Here is a 27,486-nt window from a genome sequence, read left to right as displayed (position 1 = left end):
TTCATGCAAAGGTATATGTGCATTTACTATGTGCCAGACACTGTTAGAGAAAACATGGTACCTGCTGTCCTCTAGAAGCTCGCTTAAAAAGTGTCTGCTGTACCTTTTGTTCCTGTGACTTCCCCATTCCATAATGGGACGCCTGTGTATCCCAGTCCCTTCACCCATCTGGGCCATGTCCCCACCACCTCCCCTCTGGCACAGGAATAAAAGGCACAGCATAGGAATATAGTGAATGGTATCATAATAGCCTTGTATGGTGACAGATGGTAGCTACACTTGTGGTGAGTATAGCATAGTGTATAGAATTGTTGAATTACTATGTTGTATACTTGAAACAGATGTAACATTGTGTGTCAACTATACGGAAAAAAAAAACCCTCAAAGAAAAAAACAACTATACTCAAAAACAAAACACAAAAGGTGCAATAATAAACTATAGCCAAAAACCAACCAAACAAACAAACCAAACACTTTCTAATTGATTTATTATCTGGCTAAAAGAAAGAGAAAAAAAAAAGGATCTCTCTTCTCGAGGAAATCATTATACTACATAACTGTTGGGGTACAGAAAATATATGAAACTATTAGATCTTTCAAATCAATACAAAATTATCTTTATGATAAAAAATTAAAAATTTTCTCAAACAAACCAAAACAATCATCTGAGGGAGATGATAATGGAAATCCAGTTTGGAAACAATACCACCAGGCTACACGTGGGTCTGTCCAGCCCTGTGCTAAATTGTCTAGCAGGGTCAAGTGAAAGAGGGACAATCCTACAGAACTTTCTGACTGGTTGGAACAATACTATGGTACTTGTAGGCAACCCCCAAGAGCTCATACAGCAACTTGGTGCAATTTGGCAAAAGCAACCCATCTAGGCAGACAAATTACAACACGGTGCCCCCATCAAGGCAACAAATCTGGAAAACAAACAAAAAAAACCTTTCCGGATCCGGCCCGAAGAAGAGTGCATCTTGGCGAACAGAGCACAGGCTGATTTGAGCTCCACTCTGCGCTCCCCCTGTCCCTCTCACCCCACCCTCCCCCGTAGTATGACTGTGCAGGGCACAGACTACACATGTGTGTGACAGCCCAGCTTATGGGGAGCAATCCAATAACAGGTCTAAACACACTGAGGAGACCATCATGTGGCTTCAACTGTAACCATTGTGAAAAAGATTAAAAATTTCTAAGTTTAGCAGTCTTTCAAACTGAATAGTGTCCATAGTCTAAACAGGAAGTGTCCCTGCATTGCCTCTAGAAACACAGCTTTAGAAAAAAAAAAAGCTGTATTATTCATATTAGGCCTTTTGTCCAGAGATTACTGCCACATCAGCAACAAAAAGCCCTGACAGCGTGAGGGTTAAATGTTTTAAAATTCTCTTCCACTGAAGACTGGATCTTGTTGCCTAGTGACTGCTGCGTTGCTCGCTGCTGTCACTCACCTTGTCTCCAGAGAGTTATCCCCCACTCTCATAAGGAAGGTTATGATTGGACAAAGGTGACATCATAACACATAGAGGAACGGCATCTCTTTGTCAAGACAGCACCAATAAGATGACTCAAGAGTTGGTAGCAAAGTGTTGTGGTTCCTTTGTTTTGTTTCTTTAATACAGAGCTAACGCATTTGATGAAACATCATCTTCATTCTTCATTTCTTGCAGAGCCAATTTTGCAAGGGTTAGTAGGGGATTTTTGCCCATAAAAATATTCCTTGATAATATGAATTAACTGCAAGTCCATTTAATCAACGCCAGCCCAGCCAAAGCCTTTTCCCTCCTAGCACTTGGTCAGCACTTGAGAAGCTGAATGGATTACAGGCAGAAAATGACTATCCTGCAGCTCATTCTCACACCATTGGGTGCAGAGTGGAATTTCACACAAGGCAGATTCTTCTTGGTGTTTATCTGAGAAGTACCTAAAGGGGTTCCAAAGCACCAGTTTCCAGGAAGGTCCTATAATAAGACTTTGGGACACATACATAAGGCGTCAAAAGAGTTAAAACAGATTGATTGAAGTTGAAAGTATATCTACTTCTAAAATCAAGCAGTTGGAGAAATCTCACACTTTGTACGTAATGCACGAACATGAGTTCTTTGATTACTTTTCAAATTCACATCACACGTTTGCCGTGTTGAAAATCAAGCCTGATAGTCTTTATTTTTCACACTGACTTGAGCTACTTGTGTACACTCTTGACTATTCCAGCCACGGAAGACATTAGCTATGTGATTGAAGTGTCAGTTGCAGATTCATTATGCCAGGCTGCTATATTAAATCATCTGTTAAATGCGTTCTTTTCTTGGTAAATATTCAGTATACAGCATAGTCACAGCTGGTATAATTGGATAGTTGCTTTCAGTTAATGCTCTATTTTGAAAGCTACAACTCTTATAAAGCTTATAGTGGAGTTGTAACAAAGGCAATCCCCCTTGGGAAACAGGAGAGAGCAAATTCCTTCCTGCAATTCTACTGGAAAGCAATTAGAGAGAGAGAGTACTCATAAATTATATATGGCCCTGCTTTTTACCTCCACTGACAAAGAACCTGTAGTATGTCAGCTGAAATGTGTAAGTACAACACTGCTTCTTCTGAGAGCTGGCTGTATGTATTTGCATATTGTAATTTCTCATTTGAATAATCAATATTGTTCTTAAAGTGAACTAAAGTGACCATACATTTCCTGGGGAAAATTCATCTCAAAGAAGGGAAAGATAGTGTTTACACAGAATTAAGTTACAAGGAAACACTTATTCTCATAATAATCATCAAACGCATTCAGGAAATACCAATTTCATAAATAATTTCCTTTACGAACTGAGATCGGTGTGCAAGTGAAAGCAGACAGTGGGTGTGAGTTCCTTTAAATGAAATCTTGATACACGGGAGGGGAAGGTTCTGTTGCTGACGTGGTTCTTGTTCATTTGAGAAGAAAATACCAAACGTGTGGGTTCTTAAAGGGTTTGCTTGCTAGCAGTAAATTATGGTGAGGTACAATTGATAGTACTATAATCTGATCAAGATTCAGTTTTATATTTTCTTTTACTCTATCTATTAAGAGATTTAATGCTATAAACAAGATCTTAAGGGAATGCTCCAATTACTTAATGAAACCTGTTAGCGGTTAATTATAAAATTATTCTTGTCTATTCCCTTCATTCATGCCCTAAAAAACTTGGATGACTTGGGTCCAATTACATGTAAAAGTAATAAATATGTATTTTAATAGACTTTTCAATAATGCAGGCTGACCTTTACACTTAAGAAGAAAAGGTAAGATTTTTACCCTATGAAACAACTTGTACCAGTTTAGAGAAACAACCCCTCCTTTCCTAACTTCCTGGATTATTACATTTCTCGGGTTTGGAGGATTTGGAATTGGCCACAGTGTGCAGGATGTAGTATTTTGTGAGAAGGTATTTGATTATGAACGTGTATTTAGGATTTGCATGAACAGTCCCCAAGTGTCAAGGTGGAATGGTGATCCTTTGAAAATGTACATTTGATTCCGTTACCCCCCAGTCTTACTCAGTTCTTACCATGGCACTCGCAGAGCCTGCCTGACATGGGCCCCGGCATCTTGACACTTCTCAGATTATCTCCTCCAGCCCTCCCTTTGCACACGATGTCACAGGCACAGTAGTGATTCCTCTTGCTGAGGCTGTAAAAACATCGCAGGGTTACAGCGTCTACCTTCTCTGCAGCCTTCCCTGTTCCCTGCCTGGAAGGCCCTTCCTCTGGGTATTTGTAGGTCTCACTCCTGCAGTCAGTCTAATCCCTGCTCACGGCCACCTGGATGAATGTTCCTCCCTGTCCACCCTTTCTAAAGTAGTGACTGTCACCCCTCTCCTTTCCCTTCCTCACTTTGGTTTTCTTCATAGCACTTACACTTCTGAAATTTAATTTCAAATTTTTATTTTGTTAGCCTTCTCCCACGAGAACGTAAGGTCCTCGAAGGCAGAGACTTTGTCTGTTTCGTCCACTGCCAAACCACCAGGGCCTAGCCCAGTGATGGGCCTTTCACAAGTGCTCAGTGAAGATTTGTGGAATAAATGAATAAAAGGTTAAACTTTCTTCTTGTGCCTGCATATTCCTGTAACCTAAAGGTACTAGAGCCTGGGAATGCAGGCACACATTTAGGACTCAGACTTGTTTTTTGACCATTTACTAGCTCATGTAAATACAGGCAATCTAAGCTCATCTAGTGTGGATTTCTTCATCTATAAATGTAACATTTACCTCATTAACCTCAAAGAGTTGATGTGAAGATTAAGTAAGATAACAACATCTAAGTGCTTGGCTTAGTGTTCACCATGCTGTCAGGTAGAAAATAATCAATAAGTAGTAGGTAGAATATTCTAGATGAGACCCATCACAGATTACTAAATCAGCATCAGGTTGTTCGTCATGTAATTTTTTTAAAAAGCCATTGAACTTCTAGTAACTGGTCCCTCACACCCACCCAACCCTCCCCAGAAACTGTTTTAATATTTCTTTCTCCCCAGTCCATCTCAGAGTCTATGTGGGAGCCATCTGTCTGACTTCAAGGTTTTTCATTCAACTCTCACAAGCTGTTGAATGTATTTCAACTTCTCATCTGTTGCTTACTAACACATTTTTATTATCTCCCTCTTTCTGCAGTTCAAACATGACAAATTATTTTTGTTATGAAAAAAAGAAATTAGAATACCAAGGAGCTTTTCTCTCCTCTGTATTTGTATGGTTCTTAGCCCTCACCCACCTACACACACACACACACACACACACACACACACACACACACACACACACCTCCCACACCTGGGCAGTCAACTGATCTGCCTTCTGTTTCTATAGATTCGGTCGGTATGTCTTTTCCAAAATTTCATGTAAGTGGAATCACATGGTGTGTATTCTTTAAAGACTGGTTTCATTTCAGGGCTCCTGGGTGGCTCAGTCAGCTAAGCGTCCGACTTCTGCTCAGGTCATGATCTTGTGGTTTGTGAATTTGAACGCCCCATCGGGCTCTGTGCTGGCAGCTCAGAGCCTGGAGCCTGCTTTCAGATTCTGTGTCTCCCTCTCTCTCTACCCCTCCCATACTCTCTCCTGTTCTCTCCCTCAAAAATAAATAAACATTAAAAACATTTTTTTAGAGACTGGTTTCTTATACGTTGTTACTAGTATCAGCAGTATGTTTCATTTTATTTCCTGAGTAGTGCTCAATTCTATGAATTTACCGCAATGCATTTATTCACCTGTTGATAGGCATTTAAATTGTTTCAATTTTGGAGCCATCTTGAATATTACTGCTATGAACATTCGGAAACAAATCTTTCATTTCTCCTGGTAAATACCTAAGAGGGAAATTGCTGGGTGTTATGGGCTGATCTGTAAACCCCCTCTCCTAAATTTGTATCTTGAATGCATAAGCCCCACTATCTCAGAATGTGACTGTATTTGGAGATAGAAGCTTTTAAGAGGAAATTAAGTTAAAATGAGGCCATTTGGAGTGGGTCCTAATCCAATGTGACCTGTGTCCTTGTTAGAAGCACAAACTTGGACAAAAAAAGAGGCACAAGAGAGATGTCAGGGATGCACATACACAAAGGAAGGCCACGTGAGGGCACAGCAAGACAGCCTTCTGCAAGCCAAAGAGAGAAGTCTCAGGAGAAACCGAAACCTGCCAACACCTTGATCTTGAGCTTCTAGCCTCCAGAACTGTGAGAAAAGTCACTATGTGTAGCCTCCACTTAGGACAAGGAAAGTCAAGCTCCCCCTCCTTTCGGGTGGAGTATCTGAACAATTTATTTGCAATTCTTCTGTATGGGACATTGGTCTCTTCTCCCTCATTTATTTATTTATTCAATCATTATGTATAGCAATGTGTACTCGTGGCGATTTATTTTATACTTTGGGTTGTAAGTCAATACTATTTTATTTTGTTGCTTACATTGTTCCAGCTTTGGCCACCAGGAGTTCTGGCAGTTGGCAGTTTTCTTGTTTTGTTTTGTTTTTTGTTTTTTGTTTTGCTTTGTTTTTAATTAATAGACTTCACTTTTTAGAGCAGTTTTAGGTTAGAGAGAAGTTAAGCAGAAAGTACAAAGAGTCCTGATAGAGTTGCTTTCAGTCCTATTTTCCCCTACCCCAAGTTTCTTCTATTACGGACATCTTACATTAGGGTGGTACATTTATTACGACTGCTGACATTAATATGTCATTATTAACTAAAATCCATAAATCACATTAAGGGGTCACTCTTTATCTTGTACATTCTGTGGGTTTTGGTACATGTATAATGACATGCATCCACCATTACAGTAACATACAGAGTAGTTTCACTGCCCTAAAAATCCTCTGTGCTCCACCTATTCGTCTCTGCCTCCCTCTGAAACCCTGGCAACCACTGGTCTTATCACTGTCTCCATAATTTTACTTTTTCCAGGAATCACAGTATGTTGCTTTTTCAGATTGGCTTCTTTTTTACTTAGCAATATGCATTTAATATTCTTCCATGTCTGTGTGTGGCTTGATAGCTCATTTCTTCTTCTTTTTTTGTTTCTAGTTGTAATAAGTATGGTCACGTTGTTGTGCAACCAATCTCTAGAACTCTTTTCATCTCGCAAAACTCAAACTCCATGCTCGTTAAACAACTCCCCATTTCCCTCTTCCTACAGCCCCTGGCAACCACCCTTTCACTTTCTATCGTTAGATGACTGCAGGTAACTCACTGGAGTGGAATCATATAGTATGTGTTTTCTTATGACTTGTTTATTTCACTTAGCATAATATCCTCAAGGTTCATCTGTGTATTAACACGTGTCAAAACTTCTTTTTTAAGACTGAATAGTATGTCATTGTATGTGTAATGCCACATTTTATTTAGCCATTCATCTGTCAGTGGACACCTGAGTTGTTGCCCTTTTTTCTATTGTGAATAATGCTGTGATGAAGAACATGGATGTACAAATATGTTGAGGCCTTGCTTTTAATTCTTTCAGGTATATGCCTGGAAACACAATTGCTGGATCATTTGGTAATTATATTTTTAATTTCTTTAGGAACTTCCATATACTTTCCATAGCAGCTGCTCCATTTTATTTCTACCAACAGTGTACAAGGGGTCCAATTTTTCCATGGCCTTGTCAACACTTGTTACTTTTTTCTTTTAATTTTTAAGTTTTAATTTTAGAGACAGAATGTGAGGAGAGGGGAGAAGGGAGAGGGAAAGGGAGAAGGAGAGGAAGAAGAAGGGGGAGAGGGGAAGAGGGAGAGGGAGAGGGGGAGAGAGAGAGAGAGAGAGGGAGAGGGGGAGAGAGAGAGAGAGAGAGAGAGAGAGAGAGAGAGAGAGAGAGAGAGATTGACAGAGAGAGAATCCTAAGCAGGCCCCACACTCAGCACAGAGCCAGATGCAGGGCTCAACCCCATGACTGTGAGATAATAACCTGAGCCGAAATCAAGAGTCAGCCGCTCAACCGACTGAACCTCCCAGGCGCCCATTTTTTTAAAATAGTAACCATCCTAATGAGTGTGAGGTGGTATCTCATTGTGGTTTTGATTTGAATTTACCTAATAATTAGTGATGTTTAGCACCTTTTCATGTGCTTGTTGTCCATTTGTATATCTTCTTTGGAGAAATGTTAATAGCTCATTTCTTTTTATGGCTGAATAATATTCCATTGTATGGATATTACTATTGTTTATATAGATATATGGAGATATACTACAGTTTATCCATTCACATATTGAAGGAATTCTAGGTTGCTTCTAAGTTTTGATAATTATGAATAAGTTTTGCATAAGAATTGCACACAGGTTTTTGTGTGGACGTGTTTTAGCTCATTTGGGTAAATACCAAGGAGCATGCTTGCTGGCTCATACATAAGAATATGTTTAGTTTGTAAGAAACCACCAACCTTTCTTCCATAGTGTCATTACTTTGCATTCCCAGCAGCAATGAGTGAGACTTGCTCCACATTCTTGCCAGCATTTGGTGGTGCCAGTGTTTTGGATTTTAGCCATCTTCATAGGTGTGCAGTGGTATCTTAATGTCCTAATTTCGTTTCCCTAATGACATGATGTTGAGAGTCTTTGCATATGCTTATATGCCATCTGTTTATCTTCTTTGATAAAGTGTCTGGATATTTTGCTCATTTTTAAATTGTTTTTTTCTTATTACTGATTTTTAAGAGTTTTTTTTTTTTTGTATGTATTTTTGACACCAGTTCTTTATATGTTTTGCAAATATTTTCTCCCAGGCTGTGACTCGTCTTTCCATTCTCCTAACAGTAACCTTCACAGAGCATAAATTTTTAATTTCAGCCAAGTCCGACTTACCAGTTCTTCTCTTTCACAGGTTGTGCTTTTGGAATTGCATCTTGTTGTAGGCTTTAATTACTGATAGTTATTAATTCAATTACAAATAGGCACAAAGTTATTCAGATTTCTACTTCTTCTTGATTTAAGTTTTTAAATTTCATCTCAATTGGCGAATTTACTGGCATAAAGCTCTTAGATGTTCTTTTGTTTTTGTTTTGTTATTATCTATAGGATCTGTCCTTATGTCTCATTTCATTTCTGATTTTGCTGATTTGGGTCCTCCTTTTTTCCCATTAGTTAATCTGGCTAGAGATGTATCACTCTTACTGGTCTTGTCAAAAAATGTTTCATGTATTTTGTCCAGTTTTCTAGTTGCTTACAGAAGAGCTTAAGTCTGCACCTGTATCTCAATTATGGCTGCAAGTCAAAGTATCAGGGTAATTTCTTAAAGGGTCTACACCCTTAATGACTTCCCGTAGGTCTTTTTTTTTTTTTAATGTTTACTTATTTTTGAGAAAAAGAGAATGAGAGACAGAGAGAGAAAGAGAGTGTGTGCGCATGAGTGGGGCAGGGGTGGAGAGAGGGAGGCAGAGGATCCAGAGGGCTCTGCGCTGAGAGCAGTGAGCTGGATGCTGGACTCAAACTTATGAACCCCCTGAGTTAATGACCTGAGCTGACTGAGCCACCCAGGCACCCCTTCCCTACAATTGTTAAAAGCCCAAATCCTTGACATACATGGCTTTGCAAGACCTGACACCAACTGTTTTGCTTTGTAGCCACACAAGCCTTTTAGTTCACCCAAAATTTCATGTTTTCTATCACAGGGATTTGTGACTGCTGTTGCCCTTGCCGAGAACAATATGCTATGCTTTCAGTCCCAATTTCTTTTCAGAAAAGTCCCTGTTTCTTTCAGATCTCAGCTTAAATCACGTTCTTCAGAGTAGCCTCCCCTAAAACACCAGATTAAATATTATGTTTTCATAGCCCCCTAGCCTTTTCTTTCATGGCAATTATCTCAATTCACAATTGCATTCACATTTTTGAGAGGGATTATCTATTTTTCTTTCTTAGTGCATATTGTATATCCAACACTTAGAGCTCAGTGCTCAGGATTAATGCACTGATAAATCTAAGTGGATTTTTTTTTTCAGTTCCTTTCCTGATATACAAGATTATCATATACATTTAGCTAAACTGCAGAGCAGAGTACTTTATGCTGGCTGCAGTCTCTACTTAAGAATTCTCAACCATTAGGCAACAATTTTGCTTTGGGTTCTAACATCTTCCTTAAGTTAATATTCTCTACAATATCTCCTTTCTGTCCAATTCCTAGTTTCCATTTTTATTAAAATTTCTCCACTAGATTGATTTATAAGTATTTACTTGAGCCTAAATCTCAAGGTTGTGGAATATCTATAATGGAAGTAAATCCACTTACACAAACATTTTGTGTAAGAATCACTGTTAAGAAGGGATTGTTGTTTATCCATTACATTATGAAGTAAATAAGCCTTCATAACTTGCCTGCAGTTCACTTAAAAACACCTCTACTTTTCCAAGAATATATTTGTAAACAAACTTTTGGAACACAAACTATTCTTAAACACAAGTGTTACATTCTCTGTGCAGCACATGGCTATTTTAATTTTCAGGTGACAGCTTCTAAACAGTCGTCTATTTAAAATTTCATGAAGCAGGTACACCTGGGTAGCTCAGTTGGTTAAGAGCCCAGCTTTTGATTTTGGCTCAGATCATGATCAATTTGTGAGATCAAGCCTCATGCTGGGCTCTAAGAGGCTGACAGGGAGGAGCCTGCTTGGGATTCGCTCTCTCTCTCTCTGCCCTTCCCCCACTCACCTGTGCATACACGTGCACTCTTTCTCAAAATAAATATACTTTTAAAAAATTCATGAATAACGCTATTACTAAGATTAATAATTATTTTCATTCTTAAAGATTTTCAACAGTTTCACATCTAAGTTTTTGCACAACTTTTGCAACCTCTATTTCCAATTAAAAAATTAGTATGTCCCGAAGTTCTTGAGGAAGACTAAATGTGTTTTAACCCATATTTTAGGAAGTTATTTTTCTAAAAATGGTGTGTAAATATTTCTTCCCCCTTCAGAACTACTATGAGCTCAAAGATTAATGCAACAGTGAGAATAAAGGTCTTAGGGAACAAATACTTGGCTCCCAAATGGCTATGCTTTGTAAGTGATTTTGCGTATCAGAGATGCTTTGAAAGGAGAGAGGGCTTAGAGATCATGGTAGTTTAAAATCAATATGGCTGTCTCAACTCATTTTAAATAAAAAACTCTACATAGATAATACCATTTAAATTACCAGCACAGAACTTCAAAGGGAAGCAGGGGTTAGGGGGATTAAAATTAAGATGTTGGTTGTAGATTGCTTCATTTTATAATGGATGCCCAATTTTTAAACACATGGCATTACTGGGTATTGTTGAAGTAACACTACTATATTTATATATATTTTAATGTTTTATTTAGTTTTGAGAGAGAGAGAGTGGGGAAGTGGCTGAGAGAGGGAGACAGAGCAGACAGCAGAGAGCCTGATGCAGGGCTTGACCTCACGAACTGTGAGATCGTGATCTGAGCCGAAGTCGGATGCTTAACTGAATGAGCCACCCAGGCACTCCATAACACTACTGGATTTAGAAATAATCTTAATAATTTCACATTCTACTCAATTTTTCCTGTTTTTCAAACTATCTCATACATATGCATATGTACAGGAAAAGAAGTTCAATTTCAGGAAGTGAATAATTTAAGTTTATTTATTTTTGAGAGAGTATGTGTATGTGCCCGAGTGGGGGAGGGGTAGAGAGAGAATCCAAAGCACGGTCTGAGCTAAGGGCTCTATCTCACAAACTTGAGATCATGATCTGAGCTGAAATCAAGTGTCAGGTGCTTAACCTAAACCGACTGAGCCACCCAGGCACCCCAGGGAGGGAATAATTTAATTAACACTATTTTAGCTTTCAAAATGATTAAGATGGCCTGTAAACACTAGAAAAAAAAAAAGACTTAAAAATTCTGAATTTGAAATTTTATTTTTCATTTGTATGACCTTCAACTTTATAACACCAAAATGGAAAGGGTGTGTGTATGCAGAAGTATGACCACTTACAACTACACTACCCACCCCTAAAGAACAGAAAAAGCAAAAATGTTATAAAACAAGGTTTATTCTGCAATACTTTATCATAATGAATTGCATCTCTTTGGTAAAAATAAACTTTATAAACATTTTAATAATCAGAGATTAGATACAAAAACTAAACATCTGTTAAGTTGCTTTTAATATGAGCAAAGACTGGCAACTGAGAAGTGGTTCATTTGTGACTGGTCATCTACTGGCAGTTATAACTCAAACTCAGGGCAATTTTTATGCTACATTAGAAAAGAGGATAAGGAAATCAGTTCAATAACTCAAATTTCTTGAATGAGAAAGCATTCTTATACTTTCATTGAAAAATAAATAATAGTTACACTGAATTGGCAATTATACATTTTTATACACTATAGGATGGCAACATAATACTTTAAAATTAAGCACTTAGTTTAATAAGAAATGTACAACAATTTTAAAAACAAATTTGATAATGGCACTGGCAGTTAAATGCAAAAAAAAAATGTGCTTTAAGAAAAAGATGGCAGGTAGAACATTAAAATACTCTAAATTTGTCTTTCAATAAATATTTTGAGTACATCATTAACATAGTGAAGTAAACTTTGTTTAAATCAAAGCTTACACATTTTGAACTAACAACAACAACAAAATAAACTATAAAGTACATGTAAACCAGAAAGCCTCAAAGTTTCTGAATTAAATGCTATAGTCTTCACAAAAGGTTGTTAACTTACTGTAGTATTTAAGACAAAAGTCTTTACAGCTTTGTGAAGTATTCACATCTGTTGCTTAAATTGCTGGGAAAGGCCTCCTGATCTACCAAGACACACACATTCGCTCCTTAACACTTTCTCTAGCTTTGAATTCGTCCTAACATATATTTAACTGACCGCCTCCTATGAACCCTTTACATAATGCCTCAGAAAGTAGCAGAAAAAAATTTATATTCTAAACCTTATTATATACAAGGGGATCTAAGTTAAGAGAAGTCATGCTGGCTATAGGGAGGAAAGGAAAGGCTCAAAGGTGGAACAAGGAGATGATCCACCAATAATTCTTTCCATGAATACAAGTAATGTTTTCTTTCTCTGAATCTGAAAGGTAAAATAAAATATTAATGAATTTAATAATATATTGCACAAATAAATTTCAAAAATCTATATTCAAGAAACACTGATTCTATTTGAGATGTGAAGGATGAAGATTAATTGTGCTGAGTCAAAACTTTTACTAGAAATCTATTATAAATGGGAATTGGTTGTAACAATTTATATCAATATAAGGCAAATTATGTTAGCTTAATTCACAGTCTTAAAGTATGCTGGAATATATAACCTCTCTTAAATTGCCAGATTTTTGCTATTACAGTAAAATTTCTTATGAATATATTAGAAATATAATTTCTAGTACATAGGACTGGAAATTACTTTCTTTAATTGGGTGGTGATTAGCCATGTTTTTATCTCAACACATCTGAGGAATGGGATCATAATACCTATGAAAGTAATAATGGGAGAACCATAATTAAAAAGGTACTTTCTCTTTAAAATAACTGTCTTGGTAAATCAGCAAATGGAGTGATGCAATGAATTCTGTTTAAGAATTAAGTGTAAAATATTGTGTGACTTCTTCCTATTCACTTGTAGTACAAAAGTGTTTATTGTCCTTGCTAGTGAAGTTAAATTTAACTTTTAAATTTGCAGGAAGAGCACATGAAGAGGGAGAGAAAATCAAGTTTAAAGTATTACTGTTATTTATATTAAACCAAAATAATTCTGAAGATCCCTCTTAAAGTAGGGACAACTCAACTCTCCCCCCTCCTTAGATCATTTTCCTCTGCTTTCGAAGAGTAATTACAAATGGACAGGACCCAGAGAGATTATCTGTGGTACAGAATTTCAGTAGGACACAATAAACTGGAACCAGATCACTGAAACACTGTTACTAAGGTCTATGCAGAACAGTTTCAAGATATTGTTAGAATGATATTGATAATCTGTGTACTATTTATACTGTGTAAAGCATTTTTTGTGTGTTATATTCATTGTCTACAGTAAAAGGTGGTAACTTGAATTAGCCATTTTCTGTAGATGTGACATATATGACGAACAAAAACTGCAAATATCTCATCCTGCATACTTGAGGACTAATTTTTGTTATCAACAAATTAAAAAATTACTATATTTCAACAGCACCAATTCTATTAATGTGGCTATCCAGGTTCAATTACAATTAACATGGAAACAGGACAGATAATAGTAATGTTGTTATCCCTGGCTTAAAGTTTTGCCAACTGAAAAAGATGTTTTCATTAGGCTTCTCATTTGACAGTTTTGCCCAAATAAAACTTACAAGTCAAAATAAAAATATTTGTCTCTTAAAACACACACACATACACACACACACACACACACACACACACACACACACACACACACAATCCAAGAAAATGCTTTAGTCATAGAAATAGCTGAAAGTAACCATCCCAAATCATGAGCCTATGCGTGTACGTATGTACGTGTGTGTGTGTGTGTGTGTGTGTGTGTGTGTGTGTACGTACATGTATATGAAATTATCAGAAAGTGAAAACAAGGTCATTGTTATAAAACAGAATGTATGTATCATGAGATAAATTGAACTTTTGGAAAGTTGCTTCCACCACTGTAAAAAAATATATATAATAAAGTTTAGTTTTATTAGTATCTTGTGTTCTTACTAAATAATATATAAACTATAAAAATGATATGAAAAAATGTCTTGTAGAAGCAGATTTGATCAAATACTTAAAATGCCTTAGTCAATGCACATTTGGAACAGCAATATAAAATCTTTTAGCATGGAATAAATGGCACATAATATGTATTATACGGTCTCCCCCAAAAGATGTACTGTATAAGATTAATTTTGTATAAATTTTAAAACCCCTGAATGTACACTGTCTCTACAGTTTTGTTAAATCTTTTCAATTTCAATTACGAATACATACAAATTTAATTCATACAAACCCTGGAGAGAAGTTTTTTCCTAAAGGATCTACTACCTTTATTTATGACGACATATGTAGTAACTATTCAAAATGTTTTTATTAGATTACACTCCATTCCTACTACAAAATTCTCAGAATGCACTCCACTTAACAAGCAAATAAAAGATACTCTTATTGCAAAAAGTGTGTCAAAATGAGTGTTAACTCCATAACACACTTTATGGCTATATCCTCTGATTGGATTGTTTCTACTCAACAAATATAGCTAGTGGCTAAAATTCAAACAATGGTTACAAAGCACTTTGGGAACAAACAAAAGGCCCCAATAAATGTTATGCAATATTTGAGAAGTAAAAAAAATAAATCAAAGATAACACTGTAATAGGAATTGGAGTGTTCTTAGATGAAATTATGCCACAAACCTGCCTTTTCTAAATCTCAGAACTCTTTGCTGTACTTTCTGCCTATGTAAACAAAAGGAACTTTCTAGACATCTAGGACCTTTTCCAATGTATACTCAACTTTGTCCATGCTTCAACAAAAAGTAATTAAAAACCAAAATTAAGACAAAAAAAAAAAAAATCCAAATCTCATTCTACTGGACTGCATGTGTCCAGAGAGAAGTACATGAGAAAGACATCAGCAAAAATTTTAGCTGGATCAGCAACTACAGTTAATTACAGATTGGAAAAGAAAATGAAAAAAAGTCACAGAGTTGCCAATTCTTCCACTTTAACATATTAACAAAATAAAAGGTTTTTCCTTCAAGTTTTAAGACAGAGGTTGTGGATTTTCTTATACAAAAATTTCCAAATCTTGGAGACACTTATCACAAAAATTATGCTTTTAGGACTTGGCATCGTATCTATGATTGGGCATGTTCCTAACAGCAATTATTTAATAGAAATTAAAACAAACATTTTGAAATAAACAATTAGCACCCCTCCCAACCCTCAAACAAAAGAAGTCCATTATGGCTTTGATATCCCTTATAAAGAATTAAGTAGATGAGTATTGCCACACTTTAAAATAATTTCACACTAATAAGTATTTCTATTTTCTCCGCTGCTTTTGATTTTGTGTCTTTGCAGTACTTATTAGGGAACCCAGACAGGTACGAATTCCAGCAAGGTGGAGCAGAGATCCAGCTGCCTCTTTGAGCTCCTCATCAATTTCTTGACATAACTGTTTACGCATCTTTTTGCCTGGCTGCCCTTTATCAGAGGTATCAGCACAAGCCTGTGACGCATAGCCACTGTCTCCAAGAGGATCATCTTCATAATCAACATCTGTATCTTCTTCACTGTGAAATCCTTCACTGCCATCACTTCCCACATGGTTACTCTTTGGGATAAATTCATATGACTCATCCACAGAGGACAGAGAAGACACGCTAGACCTGGATGCACAGCGCTGTGCTGCCATGCTACTTGCACTGTAATTGTGGTCTTCTTTTGGATCAATGCTCGTGGCTAAAGAATGACTCTCTTGCAGTCGCATAGTACTGGGATGACCGAATGCATTGCTGTAACTCCTCTTTTTTTGCATTGCTGTTTTAAGAGGAAGAGGCTTCTCACCTGTTGTAAAGAAAACATCTATCGATATAGGTCAAATGCATTTGATTGCAAGAACAGACCATTTAAACTACTGTATCATTCCTGAATAGTAAGTGCTTTAAGTTAGTAATGTTTTATAGGTTTTTGTTTGCTTGTTTCTTTTTTTATGCAGACCATATCATCCTGTAGGTATTAAGTTGAAACATTTATTTTATACAATTTTTTAATATTTATTTTTAAGAGATAGAGCGAGAGCAAGAGCATGAGTGGGGTGGGGAGCGCACACACACAGACACACACACACAGAGAGAGACACAGACAGAGACAGAGAGAGAGAGACAGAGAGAGACAGAGAGAGAGAGAGAGAGAGAGAGAGAGAGAGATGCAGATTCAGAAGCAGGCTCCAGGCTCTGAGCTGTCAGCACAGAGCCCAATGCAGGGCTTGAACTCATGAACTGGGAGATCATGACCTGAGACGAAGTCAGATGTTTAACCGACTGAGCCACCCAGGTGCCCCTAATTTGAAACATTTTAAAATCACTTAATGAAATGTCTTGACCTTTCCATCAAAAATATAATTATTTTGAGCTGCTTGTACAGAATGCCTCAATAAGAATGTATCACACTGTTTAGCTAACCATTTCCTTATTGATATTTAGGTTTTCCCAATTTTTCACCACTATGAAGAACTGCAATGAAAATCCTTCTGATGCTTTTTCTTACACGTATGCAAATATTTTTCTAGGATACTAAGAAACAGAACTGTTAAGTAAGAGAATACACACATTTCAAGTTATTATTAGTATTTTTTTAATTGAAGTATTATAGTTGACACACAATATTAGTTTTAGGAGTACAACATAGTGATTTGACAATTCTATACATTCCGTAATGCTCACTGTAAGTGTAGTCACCTATAGAAAGTTAATACATTATTGACTATATTCTCTATGCTGTACTTTTCACTCCCCTCTTATTTATTTTATAACTGGAAATTTGAAACTTCTTAACTCCCTCAATTAATTTCATCCATCCCCCCACCCTCCTTCTCTCTGGCAACCACCCGTTTGTTCTCTGTATTTATAAGTGTGTTTGTTCATTTGTTTGTTTTTTAGATTCCACATATAAGTGAAATCATATGGAATCTGTCTTTCTGTCTGGCTTATTTCACTTAACATAAAGCCCTCTAGGTTCCTTTAGGTTGTCAAGAATGGCAAGATTTCATTCTTTTTTATAGGTGGGTAACATTTCATTGTATATATCTATCACATCTTTATCCATTCTTGTATCGATGGACACAAGTTGCTTCCTTATTTTGGCTATGAAAATAATGCTACAATAAACACAGGGATGCATGTATCTTTTATAATTAGCATTTTTGTTTTCTTTGGGTAAATACCCAGAAGTGGAATTACTGGATAGTATGGTTTTAGTTTTTTGGGTTTTTTTAGTGTTTATTTATTTATTTTGAGAGACCAAGAGAGACCAGGGAAGGGACAGAGAGAGAGAATCCAAGGCAGGCTCTACACAGTCAGCACAGAGTCCGACGCAGGGCTCAATCTCAGGAACTGCATGATCATGACCTTAGCTGAAATCGAGTGGAATGCTCAGCCAACTGGGCCACCTAAGCACCCCTATTTTTAGGTCTTTGAGGAACCTCCATACCGTTTTCCATAGTGGCTGTACCAATTTGCATTCCCACCAACAGTAGGTTCCCTTTTCTCTACATTCTCATCAATACTTGTTAGTTCTTATCTTTTTGGTACTAGACATTCTGGTATGAGATCTCACTGTGGTTTTGATTGGCATTTGTGATTGGTATTTTCAAACTGTCCTCTAAAATGGTTTTACGAATTTATATCCTACAGTGTGTGACAATATTCAGTTCCTACAATTAACACCTGATATTATCATGGACAAGAAAGTAGTATACCAATATTGTTGCATTTTGCATTTCCCTGACTTTTAGACAAGTTGCTTATCTTTTCAAATGTGTATTGTCCACTTTATTTCCTTCTTTGAGACTTACCTAATTCATATTATTTTCTTGGCTTTTCTGTTGGGCTTTTTACTTCTTACTTGTAGAATCCTTTTATATACATATACTCAATATTAACCCTTTGTTATATACATAGTAAAAAAAAATGTTCTCTCAGTGTTTTGCTTGGGTGACTCTTCTTACAGCTATCTTTTGTTGTCAGAACTTCAATTAAAAAAAAAATTTTTTTTTTTAACATTTATTCATTTTTGAAAGACAGAGAGAGAGCGCAAACGGGGGAGGGCTAGAAAGGGAGTCACAGAATGCAAAGCAGGCTCCAGGCTCCGAGCTGTCAGCACAGAGCCTGACGCGGGGCTCGAACTCATGGACCGCGAGATCATGACCTGAGCCAAAGTTGGCTGCTTAACCGACTGAGCCACTCAGGAGCCCCATTCAAAATTTTGACATTTAGTTAAATTTACTCACATTTTCTTTTATGGATTTTGCACTTGTATCTCAAGGGTTTTCTTATTTCTAGGTTATAAACATACCTTCCTATATTTTCTTATCTGTGACTTTCATTTTTACTTTTAAATCCTCAAGTTTAATTTTTATACATGCTGTTAATTTCTTCATTTCTTGGTCCATGTAAAAAAGATCTATCACAATATTAAACTCAATCTCATAATTTGCTCACATAAATTAATTAAAATATGATAAGATAGAAAGTAATTCAGATGAAAACATAATTTAGTTGGAAAAAAACAATTTTGCCTATAACATTTAAATACTTTGCATTCTAAATTGCATTTGAAAAAGCACTCACAAAAATGTATTTTAAGAAGAAAAACAGGATTGCTTACATTCTAAAATTCCTTGTTCTATAGAAGTATTTAAAAGCATCATTGCAGTGGCAGCATCAATATCAGATTCTGAAAAAGGAAACCAGTAACAATATTAATGTTCTTTATAAAAGAGAAGCTATTTTAAGTATTTGCAAAGGTAACCAAAATTTAGATGTGGTGCATATTCTTTTGCTTAAATACACACACACATACACATACACATTAAACAAAATGAGACACATTATTCTGCAATTTGTTTTTGTTCACTTAAAATTATGAACAGTTTTATGAACAGTATTGAATGAAGGAAAACTGCAAGGTACTAGAGATCATAAAATTCTTTATGATTTTAATAACTTTTTCTTTCCTCTAGCTTACTTTACTATAAGACAGTAATAACTCATAACACACAAAATACGTGTTCATCGACTGTTTATGTTATCAGTAAGGCTTCCAGTCAACAGTAGACTATTAGTAGTTAAATTTTTAGGAAATCAAGTTATACATGGATTTTCAACTGCATAGAGGAAGGAGGCAGGGGTCAGCACCCCTAATCTCCACATTTTCAAAGGCCAACTGTAATTAACTAAAAATGTACACAAAGACATTACTTTTTAGCATTTAAAAAATATCCTTACCTGTGCATATGTGCAGTTATGAAGTAATGCATTAACTGCATGCTAGTTACAGGAGTTAAAAGTATATGTACTTGGTCAGTCTAGATCATGTGATCTACAAATGCTAAATGAATTATTATTGCTGGCACAAAAGTATTAGTAATGTTTTTAATCATTATATATGAGCCTACAAGTACTATAGATTTGTATAATACATATGAGGGCAAAAATAATTATAGATATTCCATAAGAAAAATAGGCTTTAAAAGGTTGAGAAAATCAGCAGATCTACTCCAGATAAAGTCATTATGCTCTCTCATATCTACTTTTCTACTGAAAGTTCCTCTCCATCTTGGTGATCTATTATTCTGAATAACTATAATTAAATAAAAGTGAAATGATACAATCTAAACATGAAGAAAAAGAAAATATTTAGAAATTTTAAATTATAAAGGATGTTTAAAATAAGATTTGGATTTGAAACTTCCCATTTCTACCTCAAAGTCAGAAAACTTCTGTTAACCCAAAGTTTTCCATTTTATTTGTAATATCTAATTATAGAGTTATTCTAGATAATAAGGTCATAAAGGTATTGACTTGTCTTCTCCCCAACCTGACTATAAACTTAGTGAAGGCAGAAAAGGTTATTGTTATGGACTTTACCAAACAGACTTAGGTAAATCAGAAGATGGTGGTTACAAGGGAGCACACAATACTGTAGTTATTTCCCCTTGAATAAACTGTGACTTTGTGAAACACAAGTCTCTATATGAACGCCTCCCCCAGTTAGACTGCCAGCTTAAGGTAGAAACCCATCTTACCCTCTATGTTCCACAATGCCTGTAACAATAGTAGGTCCTTGATAAATGTGTAAATAATAAAGTATAAGACTTCTTTATCCTCCTTTCTTTAGATTAAGCTACTACCTATCACCAAATTACTAACTAACGTTATCAATGGGCTTAGCATGCTCTAGGCATTAGTAACTCATCTAATTCTCACAACTTTATAATGTGGGCACTATTAGTATATTTCCATCTTAAAAATGAAAAAAAAAAAAAAAGAAAAAGACACAGAGGGGTTCTAGGAATGATAGAGATGGGACTTGAACCTCAATAGTCTATTTCTAGAATCCAGGCCTTCAATCTGTACTCTATCATCAATCCTTAATACTTACTAAGTATCCATGACTAGAGTAGGATTCTGTAGAAATTTACAGAAGATACTGGAAATTCTCTATTCTGTTACTCACTCAGTAAGTTGAGTGCCCTGTTATGAGCCAGACATCATTCCAGGTTGTGGGAACACAGCAAAAAAACAAAACAGGAAAATCCCTAACCTCTCAGAACACAAAGGAATAATTAAAACACAGTATGTCACAAGGTGATAAACACTAGGGAGAAAAATTAAGAGGAAAGGGAGATAGAGAGTGTTGAGAAAGGTGGCTGCAATTTTAAAAACAGAGGTTAGAGAAGGTCTCAACAAGAGGCAACAGTTGAGCAAAGATCTCTGGGAGATGAGAAAAAGAAGCCATTTAGATACCTGAGGGAAAAGTATTTCAAGAGAGAAAAAACACTAAGTAAAAAAAAATTTTAATCAGTAATTCCCATATCATAGCCAAAAGGATAGCAAAACAAAGATCTCTCAATTCTCGTCTTTTAAAATGAGACCTGACTACAATTTGATAGAGCTCAGTATTCTAACATGTCCCTGAAGAAAAAAAAGCGCAGACTCTAGCCCATATTGTATCTCTGTGTGAACTGGAAAAAAGCAACTCTGCCTCCAGGTGAATGCTTCCCTGTATGAAGGCACACAGCTTGAAGACTGGAGTGTGGGTTTAATTTCAGACCCCACTTACTGTCTCAGCCAGATGTCCTTGGGCAGGGCACATCTTGAATGGCACTATGCAAAAGCCCTACAGAGAGATTCCTGCTACATGAAATAATTTTTCTCTTAATAAAAAAAAGGTCTATCTCGTTTCCAATTTTATTAAAAAGAGGCGGGGAAGGGGGAGGTGGTGGTGAGGGAGAATCTAGCACTGAAATACATTATGATGAGGAAACAATTTCAGGACATTTATAATCTTATAAATGAAGTACCTGTAAAATCTTATCAAAAAAAATTAGTGTATCTCTAGCTTAACCTCCCATAGTAAACTTCCATTAGAATTCAAGGAGTCATATTTCTGAAATATAATACCTAAAATAAAGAAAATTGATGAGGCTTATCCTGACAACATAAGAAAATTGCATGAACACCACATTTCTTTTCTCAGTTTGCAAATATTTAAAAATTATAAAACTAGGTATTATTTCTGTACAGTAGGACAGGAAATGTGTTCCTTAAATACATTTATTTCTTGTAGAAATTACAGCCAAATTAATTTGAACTCTCCCACATGAAATTAACTTTATGAAACCAAAAACTTCTTTGCAAAAGGATTTTATCTGTATCTGGTTTGGTTTAGAACATTTGTAAGTGTGCTTACCATAATGCCTTGCCAATTAATTCTGGAAAAAAAAGTCTAACTGCAAGAGAAATGACCCAAAACACTCAGTAATCAAGAATACCTAATTATCAATGATTTGTCCAAGGTACATTCTTGGAACAAAAACAACAAAAACACTTTACAAATTTTACAAAAACTTTACAATTTTAATTTGGAGTACCCAATCTGTTTTGCTATTAACATTAAACTGAAGACTTACTTATTGTCACAATTAAAAACACTTCACAATGTTACTTTTTCACTGACAATACTTCACACCATTTAAAAGGTAGCTGTGTTTTTAAAAAACATACTATTAGCTAGGTTATCTAACATGTCCAGTTCATAAAGAATAAAAATCTGGTGCTCCTATAAGGTCTTTTGTTTATATTTTCTGGCACTATTTAGATTAAGCAAATAATTAACTTCTAGTTCAAAGTCATTTGTCATTAGTCATGAGAGCTATCCAAATAGTGATTAAAAAAAAAAAAAAAACTTAGTTCAAAGTCTCATTATTTCTTTTTTCCTTCATAGTTCTGACTGGAGTTCAAAACCTGCTACTGATTTAACAACTGGTTCAAATAAATTTCCATCATAAGTGTTAATTTGTATGTCCTGGCTTATATTTCATTAGGTTTGATGCTGGGAAATAATGAACGATCATTCAGAAAAAAATTAAAAGACACTAGGTTCAGCTATGTGAAAGTGAGGGTTTTTGAGAGAGAGGGAAAGAGAGAATCCCAAGCAGACTCCACACCGCGAGTGCAGAGCCCAACGTGGCGCTCAAACTCATGAACCAGGAGATCATGACCTGAGCTGAAACCAAAAGTCGGACGCTTAACCGACTGAGCCACCAACATGCCCCGAAGTGAGGGTTATAACACATTTCTGTTCTAACAGAGTAACACATTTCTGTTATCTGATTCTCAATTCATTTGCTTAAGGAATGCTATGAGAACAAAAGAGGCAGAATTTAAATATTTACAAGCTCAGTAATAACTATAAGGACTTAGTGCCTCTATCAAAACTAATATACACATTTATGGTTTTTTTTTTTATTTTTTATATTTGAGAGAGAGACAGAGAGGCAGGGAGGGGGGGGGGGGCAGGGAGACAGAGGTAGAATCCGAAGCAGGCTCCAGGCTCTGAGCTGTCAGCACAGAGCCCGATGCGGGGCTCGAACCCACAAACTGTGAGGTCATGACCTGAGCTGAAGTCGGACGCTCAACGGACTGAGCCACCCAGGAGCCCCCATACACATTAAAGAGGATCCAGAAAAGTTGTCTCTTGTGATTCTTTAATAGAGGAGAGCAATTTTGATAAATTGCTGATACTTTAAGCTGCTTGGGCCACTGGTTTACTTTCATTTCTATTAAGATACAAATTATGCTGATTTGCGACCTTAAATTTGCCCTTAGATTTGCACTTAGCCCATAATATCATCATTAACTGCCTAAAGTTTGTATTTTCTTGTAGTATACTAGTGCTTAAGTAGAAATACTAAAACTTACTAACTAGAATGTGAGTTCCATTTTTGTCGTCTTTTGTTCACTAATGTATCCTTGGTACCTAGTACATAAGTGTGCTCAATATTTAAGTGGGTGAATTTATTCCAAACCCACACCAAACCAAAATACTGAGAAAAACAGGTTTTGAGATCTCAGTATGAGATTCTTATGTCTCCTGCCGCGTTATACAATCCTGTAAACATAAATATTGGCACATAAAATTAGTCATTGAAAGGTGAGCAAGAGATACTTTAAACAAACTGCTGCACCTACTCTGGATGACAGTGACTGTTTCTCAAATTCCTATGCCTAAATAAGTTCTTCTGTTGCTCTTACATATTTTAAAGGTAGCTATAATATAATTATTAGTAAAGATGATTCTATGAAGTGATAGATGAATATAATATTGGATTCTAATACTGGAACTCAATGACACCAAAGTGATCTTTACAAAACACAATACTGACAATGTTGCCTCATTCTTTAAAGCCCTTCAGCAGCAACTCAGGCACCTCATACATGGTAGGAGTGCAGGTTCTGAAATCAGAGTTTCTGAGTTCTTTGTATGCCATTTACTAGTCGTGTGGCCTTGAGAAAGTTACTTACTCTCTTCAAACTTCAATCTCTGCATTTGTAAAAGGAAGTAACAATACCTCAAAGAGTTGGAAGGATTAAATGAGATGACACATTCAAAGCATCATAGTAAGAAACTCAGTGCTAACTAATGTTATAATTATAGGAAGGAGTTCAAACTCCTTACTCTAAGTAAGTTCTCCTTGATTTGGCTAATGCTTGCTTAAACTTCTTCATTTGCCTTGCCCATGCTAAGTGATCACATCTACAGCTACTGGACCAAGGCTATCCAATCCTCTTTTATACTCCTAGGCTTCAGCCAAACTCATCAGCCTGTGGTTCCCAGCAGATACCCTCCAACAAGGTCAAGTATTCCCCCAACTTTTCAGGTCTGGCTCAAGCACCACACTTTGTTTTCTAAGAGGCCTTTCCTAACCTACTTCTAAGCTTAATTTGCCACTCACTTCCTTTTTGTCCCAGTGTACTCTGCATAATTCTTATCAACCTTCTTCAATTAAACTGTATGGTTTTTCAGAGCAGGGCCTGGGTCTCTTTCAACTCTGCATATCTCAAAGCACCCATACATTGCTTGGCACCATGTGGGAATTCCACAATTACTTATAGAATAAACAGTTGAATGTTTAGTCCCTTTACCACTGTGTTTTTTCAAACTTTTCCCTAAAAATGATATCAAGATAGAAAAAAATGCAAATTTCCTCAACAGTCTATCAAACTACCCTAAAACAACCTGATTTATATATGAATTTTCTCAAGTTTTTGTTTGGTCTTATGTTTTCCTCTTAAAACTCATAAGAACTGTACATTCTATTCCAGGACAGACCTGCATTTGTTTCAACCTAGAACACCAAGCACCCTTCCCACCAAGTCCATTATTACCAGGCCTAAGACTCACCAGTATAGAAATGGAGGGAAGTAAGCTGTTAGCAGCACTGAAGAGATGATGAGCCATATGTATAAGTCGTTAGACGAAGGAGAAGTGCCTATGCTCCAGTTATGAAAAACTGGCTAAAACTAGCAAGAGAAAATTGTGGAAGTGTCTGCTCCCCAAAGGAAGAAGCAGAGTTAGGATGGGATGGCATAAGAGCAAGAAGAGATTCTAAATAAACCCAGAATTCACAAAGAAAATGTTCTCAAAATTTGCATATGAACTGAGCTTGAAAGACTAAAGGTCAGAACTTATTGAGATAATAAAAAGATGCAGTTTTAGCAATGCCTACATGTAAAGAGAAAGCACATTTGTCCATGCAGGGAATGAGAAAACAGATACTTGCCTTATGTTAAGTCAGAACATTATCTGAAGCAAACATGTAACTTCCTTGCAGAGTTCTCTTGAGCTTTTTCATACTCTTTCCCTTCCTTATTTTTACAGACCATCTTCACACTGCTTCCTAGGCTTGGTTTACTGTAGTTCCAAAGAGCCAAAATGTGTCTGATACACAGAAGGGCTTTTGGTCTGAGGATTTCTGTTTTTGAATGCCATAGAAATGTCTCTAGGCCCCAAAGCAACAATGCTAGAAAACCTTATGTTAATACATCACTAATTTATAATATTAACTATGAGTAGAGGAAAAAACTACTACCTCAGAATTTTGATATACTTCTAAAAAGTCATCTACAAAATTCTGAAAGTTAACTTGTTACCTTCTTAAAGTTCTTTCCATTTAACCTATAAACAAAAAATTTTGAACTATATTCTAATCCAGGGTTTGGCAAACTTTTTCTGTAAAGGGTAATCAAATAAATAATTTAGGTTTTGCCAGCAAAAAGGAAAAACCAAGGATACAATACAGAGATCTCTGTGGCAACTATTTAACTCTGCTCGTGACAAATTTTCATATGCCTTGAAATATTATTTTTATTATTTTTCAATTATTTACAAATATAATAAACTCAGAGGTTATACCTAAATAGGTGGTGGGCCAGATAGGGCGCAAAGGCCAAGGGTCCGAAGGCCAAAGGCCACCTCTTTTGAAGTCTAAGACAGACCTGAAAATACTGATAGTATGACTAAGAAACATTTTCCTTTTTCTTTTTTTTTAATGCTTATTTTTTGAGAAAGAAAGAGAGAGAGAGAGAGAGAGAGAGAGAGAGAGAGAGAGAAAGGGAGGAGGGGAGAGGCAGAGAGAGAGGGAGACACAGGATCTGAAACAGGCTCTAGGCTCTGAGCTGTCAGCACAGAGCCCAACAGGGGATTCAAACCCATGGACCTTGAGATCATGACCTGATCCAAAGTCAGACACTTGACTGATGGAGACACTCAGGCACCCTGCAAAGTATTTTCGTATTTCTTTCTTTCTTTCCTTCCTTCCTTCCTTCCTTCCTTCCTTCCTTCCTTCCTTCCTTCCTTCCTTCCTTCCTCCCTCCCTCCCTCCCTCCCTCCCTCCCTCCCTTCTTTCTTTCTTTCTTTTCTTCCTTCCTTTCTTTAACATGAAATTTATTGGCATATTGGTTTCCATACAACATCCAGTGCTTATCCTATCTTCCTATTTTCAAGAAAAAATATACATAAAAGGAAATGAAAAAAAGAGATATACAACAGTATACACAGTATGAGCCTAGCATTTGGAGAAAAAGTATGTGTGTATGTGTGTGCATGCATACATACATATCTACTCATACATAAGGGCAAACAAAGAACCAAAGTAATTAAAACAAAATGTTGACTATAGAATAAAGAGTAAGTTTTAGTTTCTTTTTTATAAGTGTTTTTATTTTCCAAATCTTCTACAACAAGCATATAATATACTTTTATGGTTAGAAAAAAAAAAAATCCTTATTTTTGACCTGAGTTTTTCAGATTTAAAATAATGTTCTTTCACATACCTTTGAGGGTTCGCACCTGGTTCTGCTTGAGTACAGAGCTTAAGAAGTGAGGTGATAAAGAGCCACTGAAAAATAGAGATAAGACAAATATGCTTATAAAAATCTTTATTTCACTTTTTATAGAACTTAGTCACAAATACAACTAATTTATACAATAAAAAACACAAACTATTTTTACCTTGTTTTCTTTGCTAATACTATTCAGTTTAGGAAGAATCTGCCAAAGCAGAAAGAGCATTAGATCCAAGATTAAATCACAACTATTTGGATGTTCTTAGGCAAAATAATTAATTTCTTAGTTTCTTCATCTGTAAAATAGGAATAATTAAACCTCCCACACAGGGTTGCTGTGATGATTAAATAATAATAATGCATTTAAAATGCCTGTAACAATAGATAATACATAATAGTTACTATTTGGTTTTGTATTGGATGCTTAAGTTTGATGATATTAATATAGGTGTTACCACAGAAATGAAAGCATTTATCAAAACAAATGTGTAAATAGAACTGTATGGTTCCTGATTTTATTAATAAATATCAATATCAAACTAATCTTGCTATATTCATAAAAACACCAGCAGTTTGGGCTTTTTTAATTCCAAAAATTAAAGCATTTTGGGGACACACTATTCCT

At 36.0% G+C, this 27,486-nt stretch overlaps 1 protein-coding gene across 4 annotated transcripts in view; it reads right to left on the bottom strand.

The window, feature by feature from the left end:
• Positions 1–11,491: 11,491 nt before the first annotated feature.
• Positions 11,492–27,486, bottom strand: part of FOXN2 (forkhead box N2) — a 66,650-nt gene continuing 50,655 nt past the window's right edge. For all 4 annotated transcript variants that reach the window (XM_045054185.1, XM_003983970.6, XM_045054184.1 and 1 more), the window contains exons 4-6: positions 26,850–26,914; positions 18,838–18,906; positions 11,492–16,017 (exon numbers count right to left, since the gene is read on the bottom strand). In XM_045054185.1, coding sequence (XP_044910120.1) covers positions 15,494–16,017; positions 18,838–18,906; positions 26,850–26,914 — 658 coding nt within the window. In that variant the 3' untranslated portion in view covers positions 11,492–15,493. The remainder of the gene's footprint in view (positions 16,018–18,837; positions 18,907–26,849; positions 26,915–27,486) is intronic.

Source organism: Felis catus, chromosome A3, assembly GCF_018350175.1.
Source record: "Felis catus isolate Fca126 chromosome A3, F.catus_Fca126_mat1.0, whole genome shotgun sequence".
Taxonomy (NCBI): Eukaryota; Metazoa; Chordata; class Mammalia; order Carnivora; family Felidae; genus Felis; species Felis catus.
This window is presented reverse-complemented; position numbering and strand designations above follow the sequence as displayed.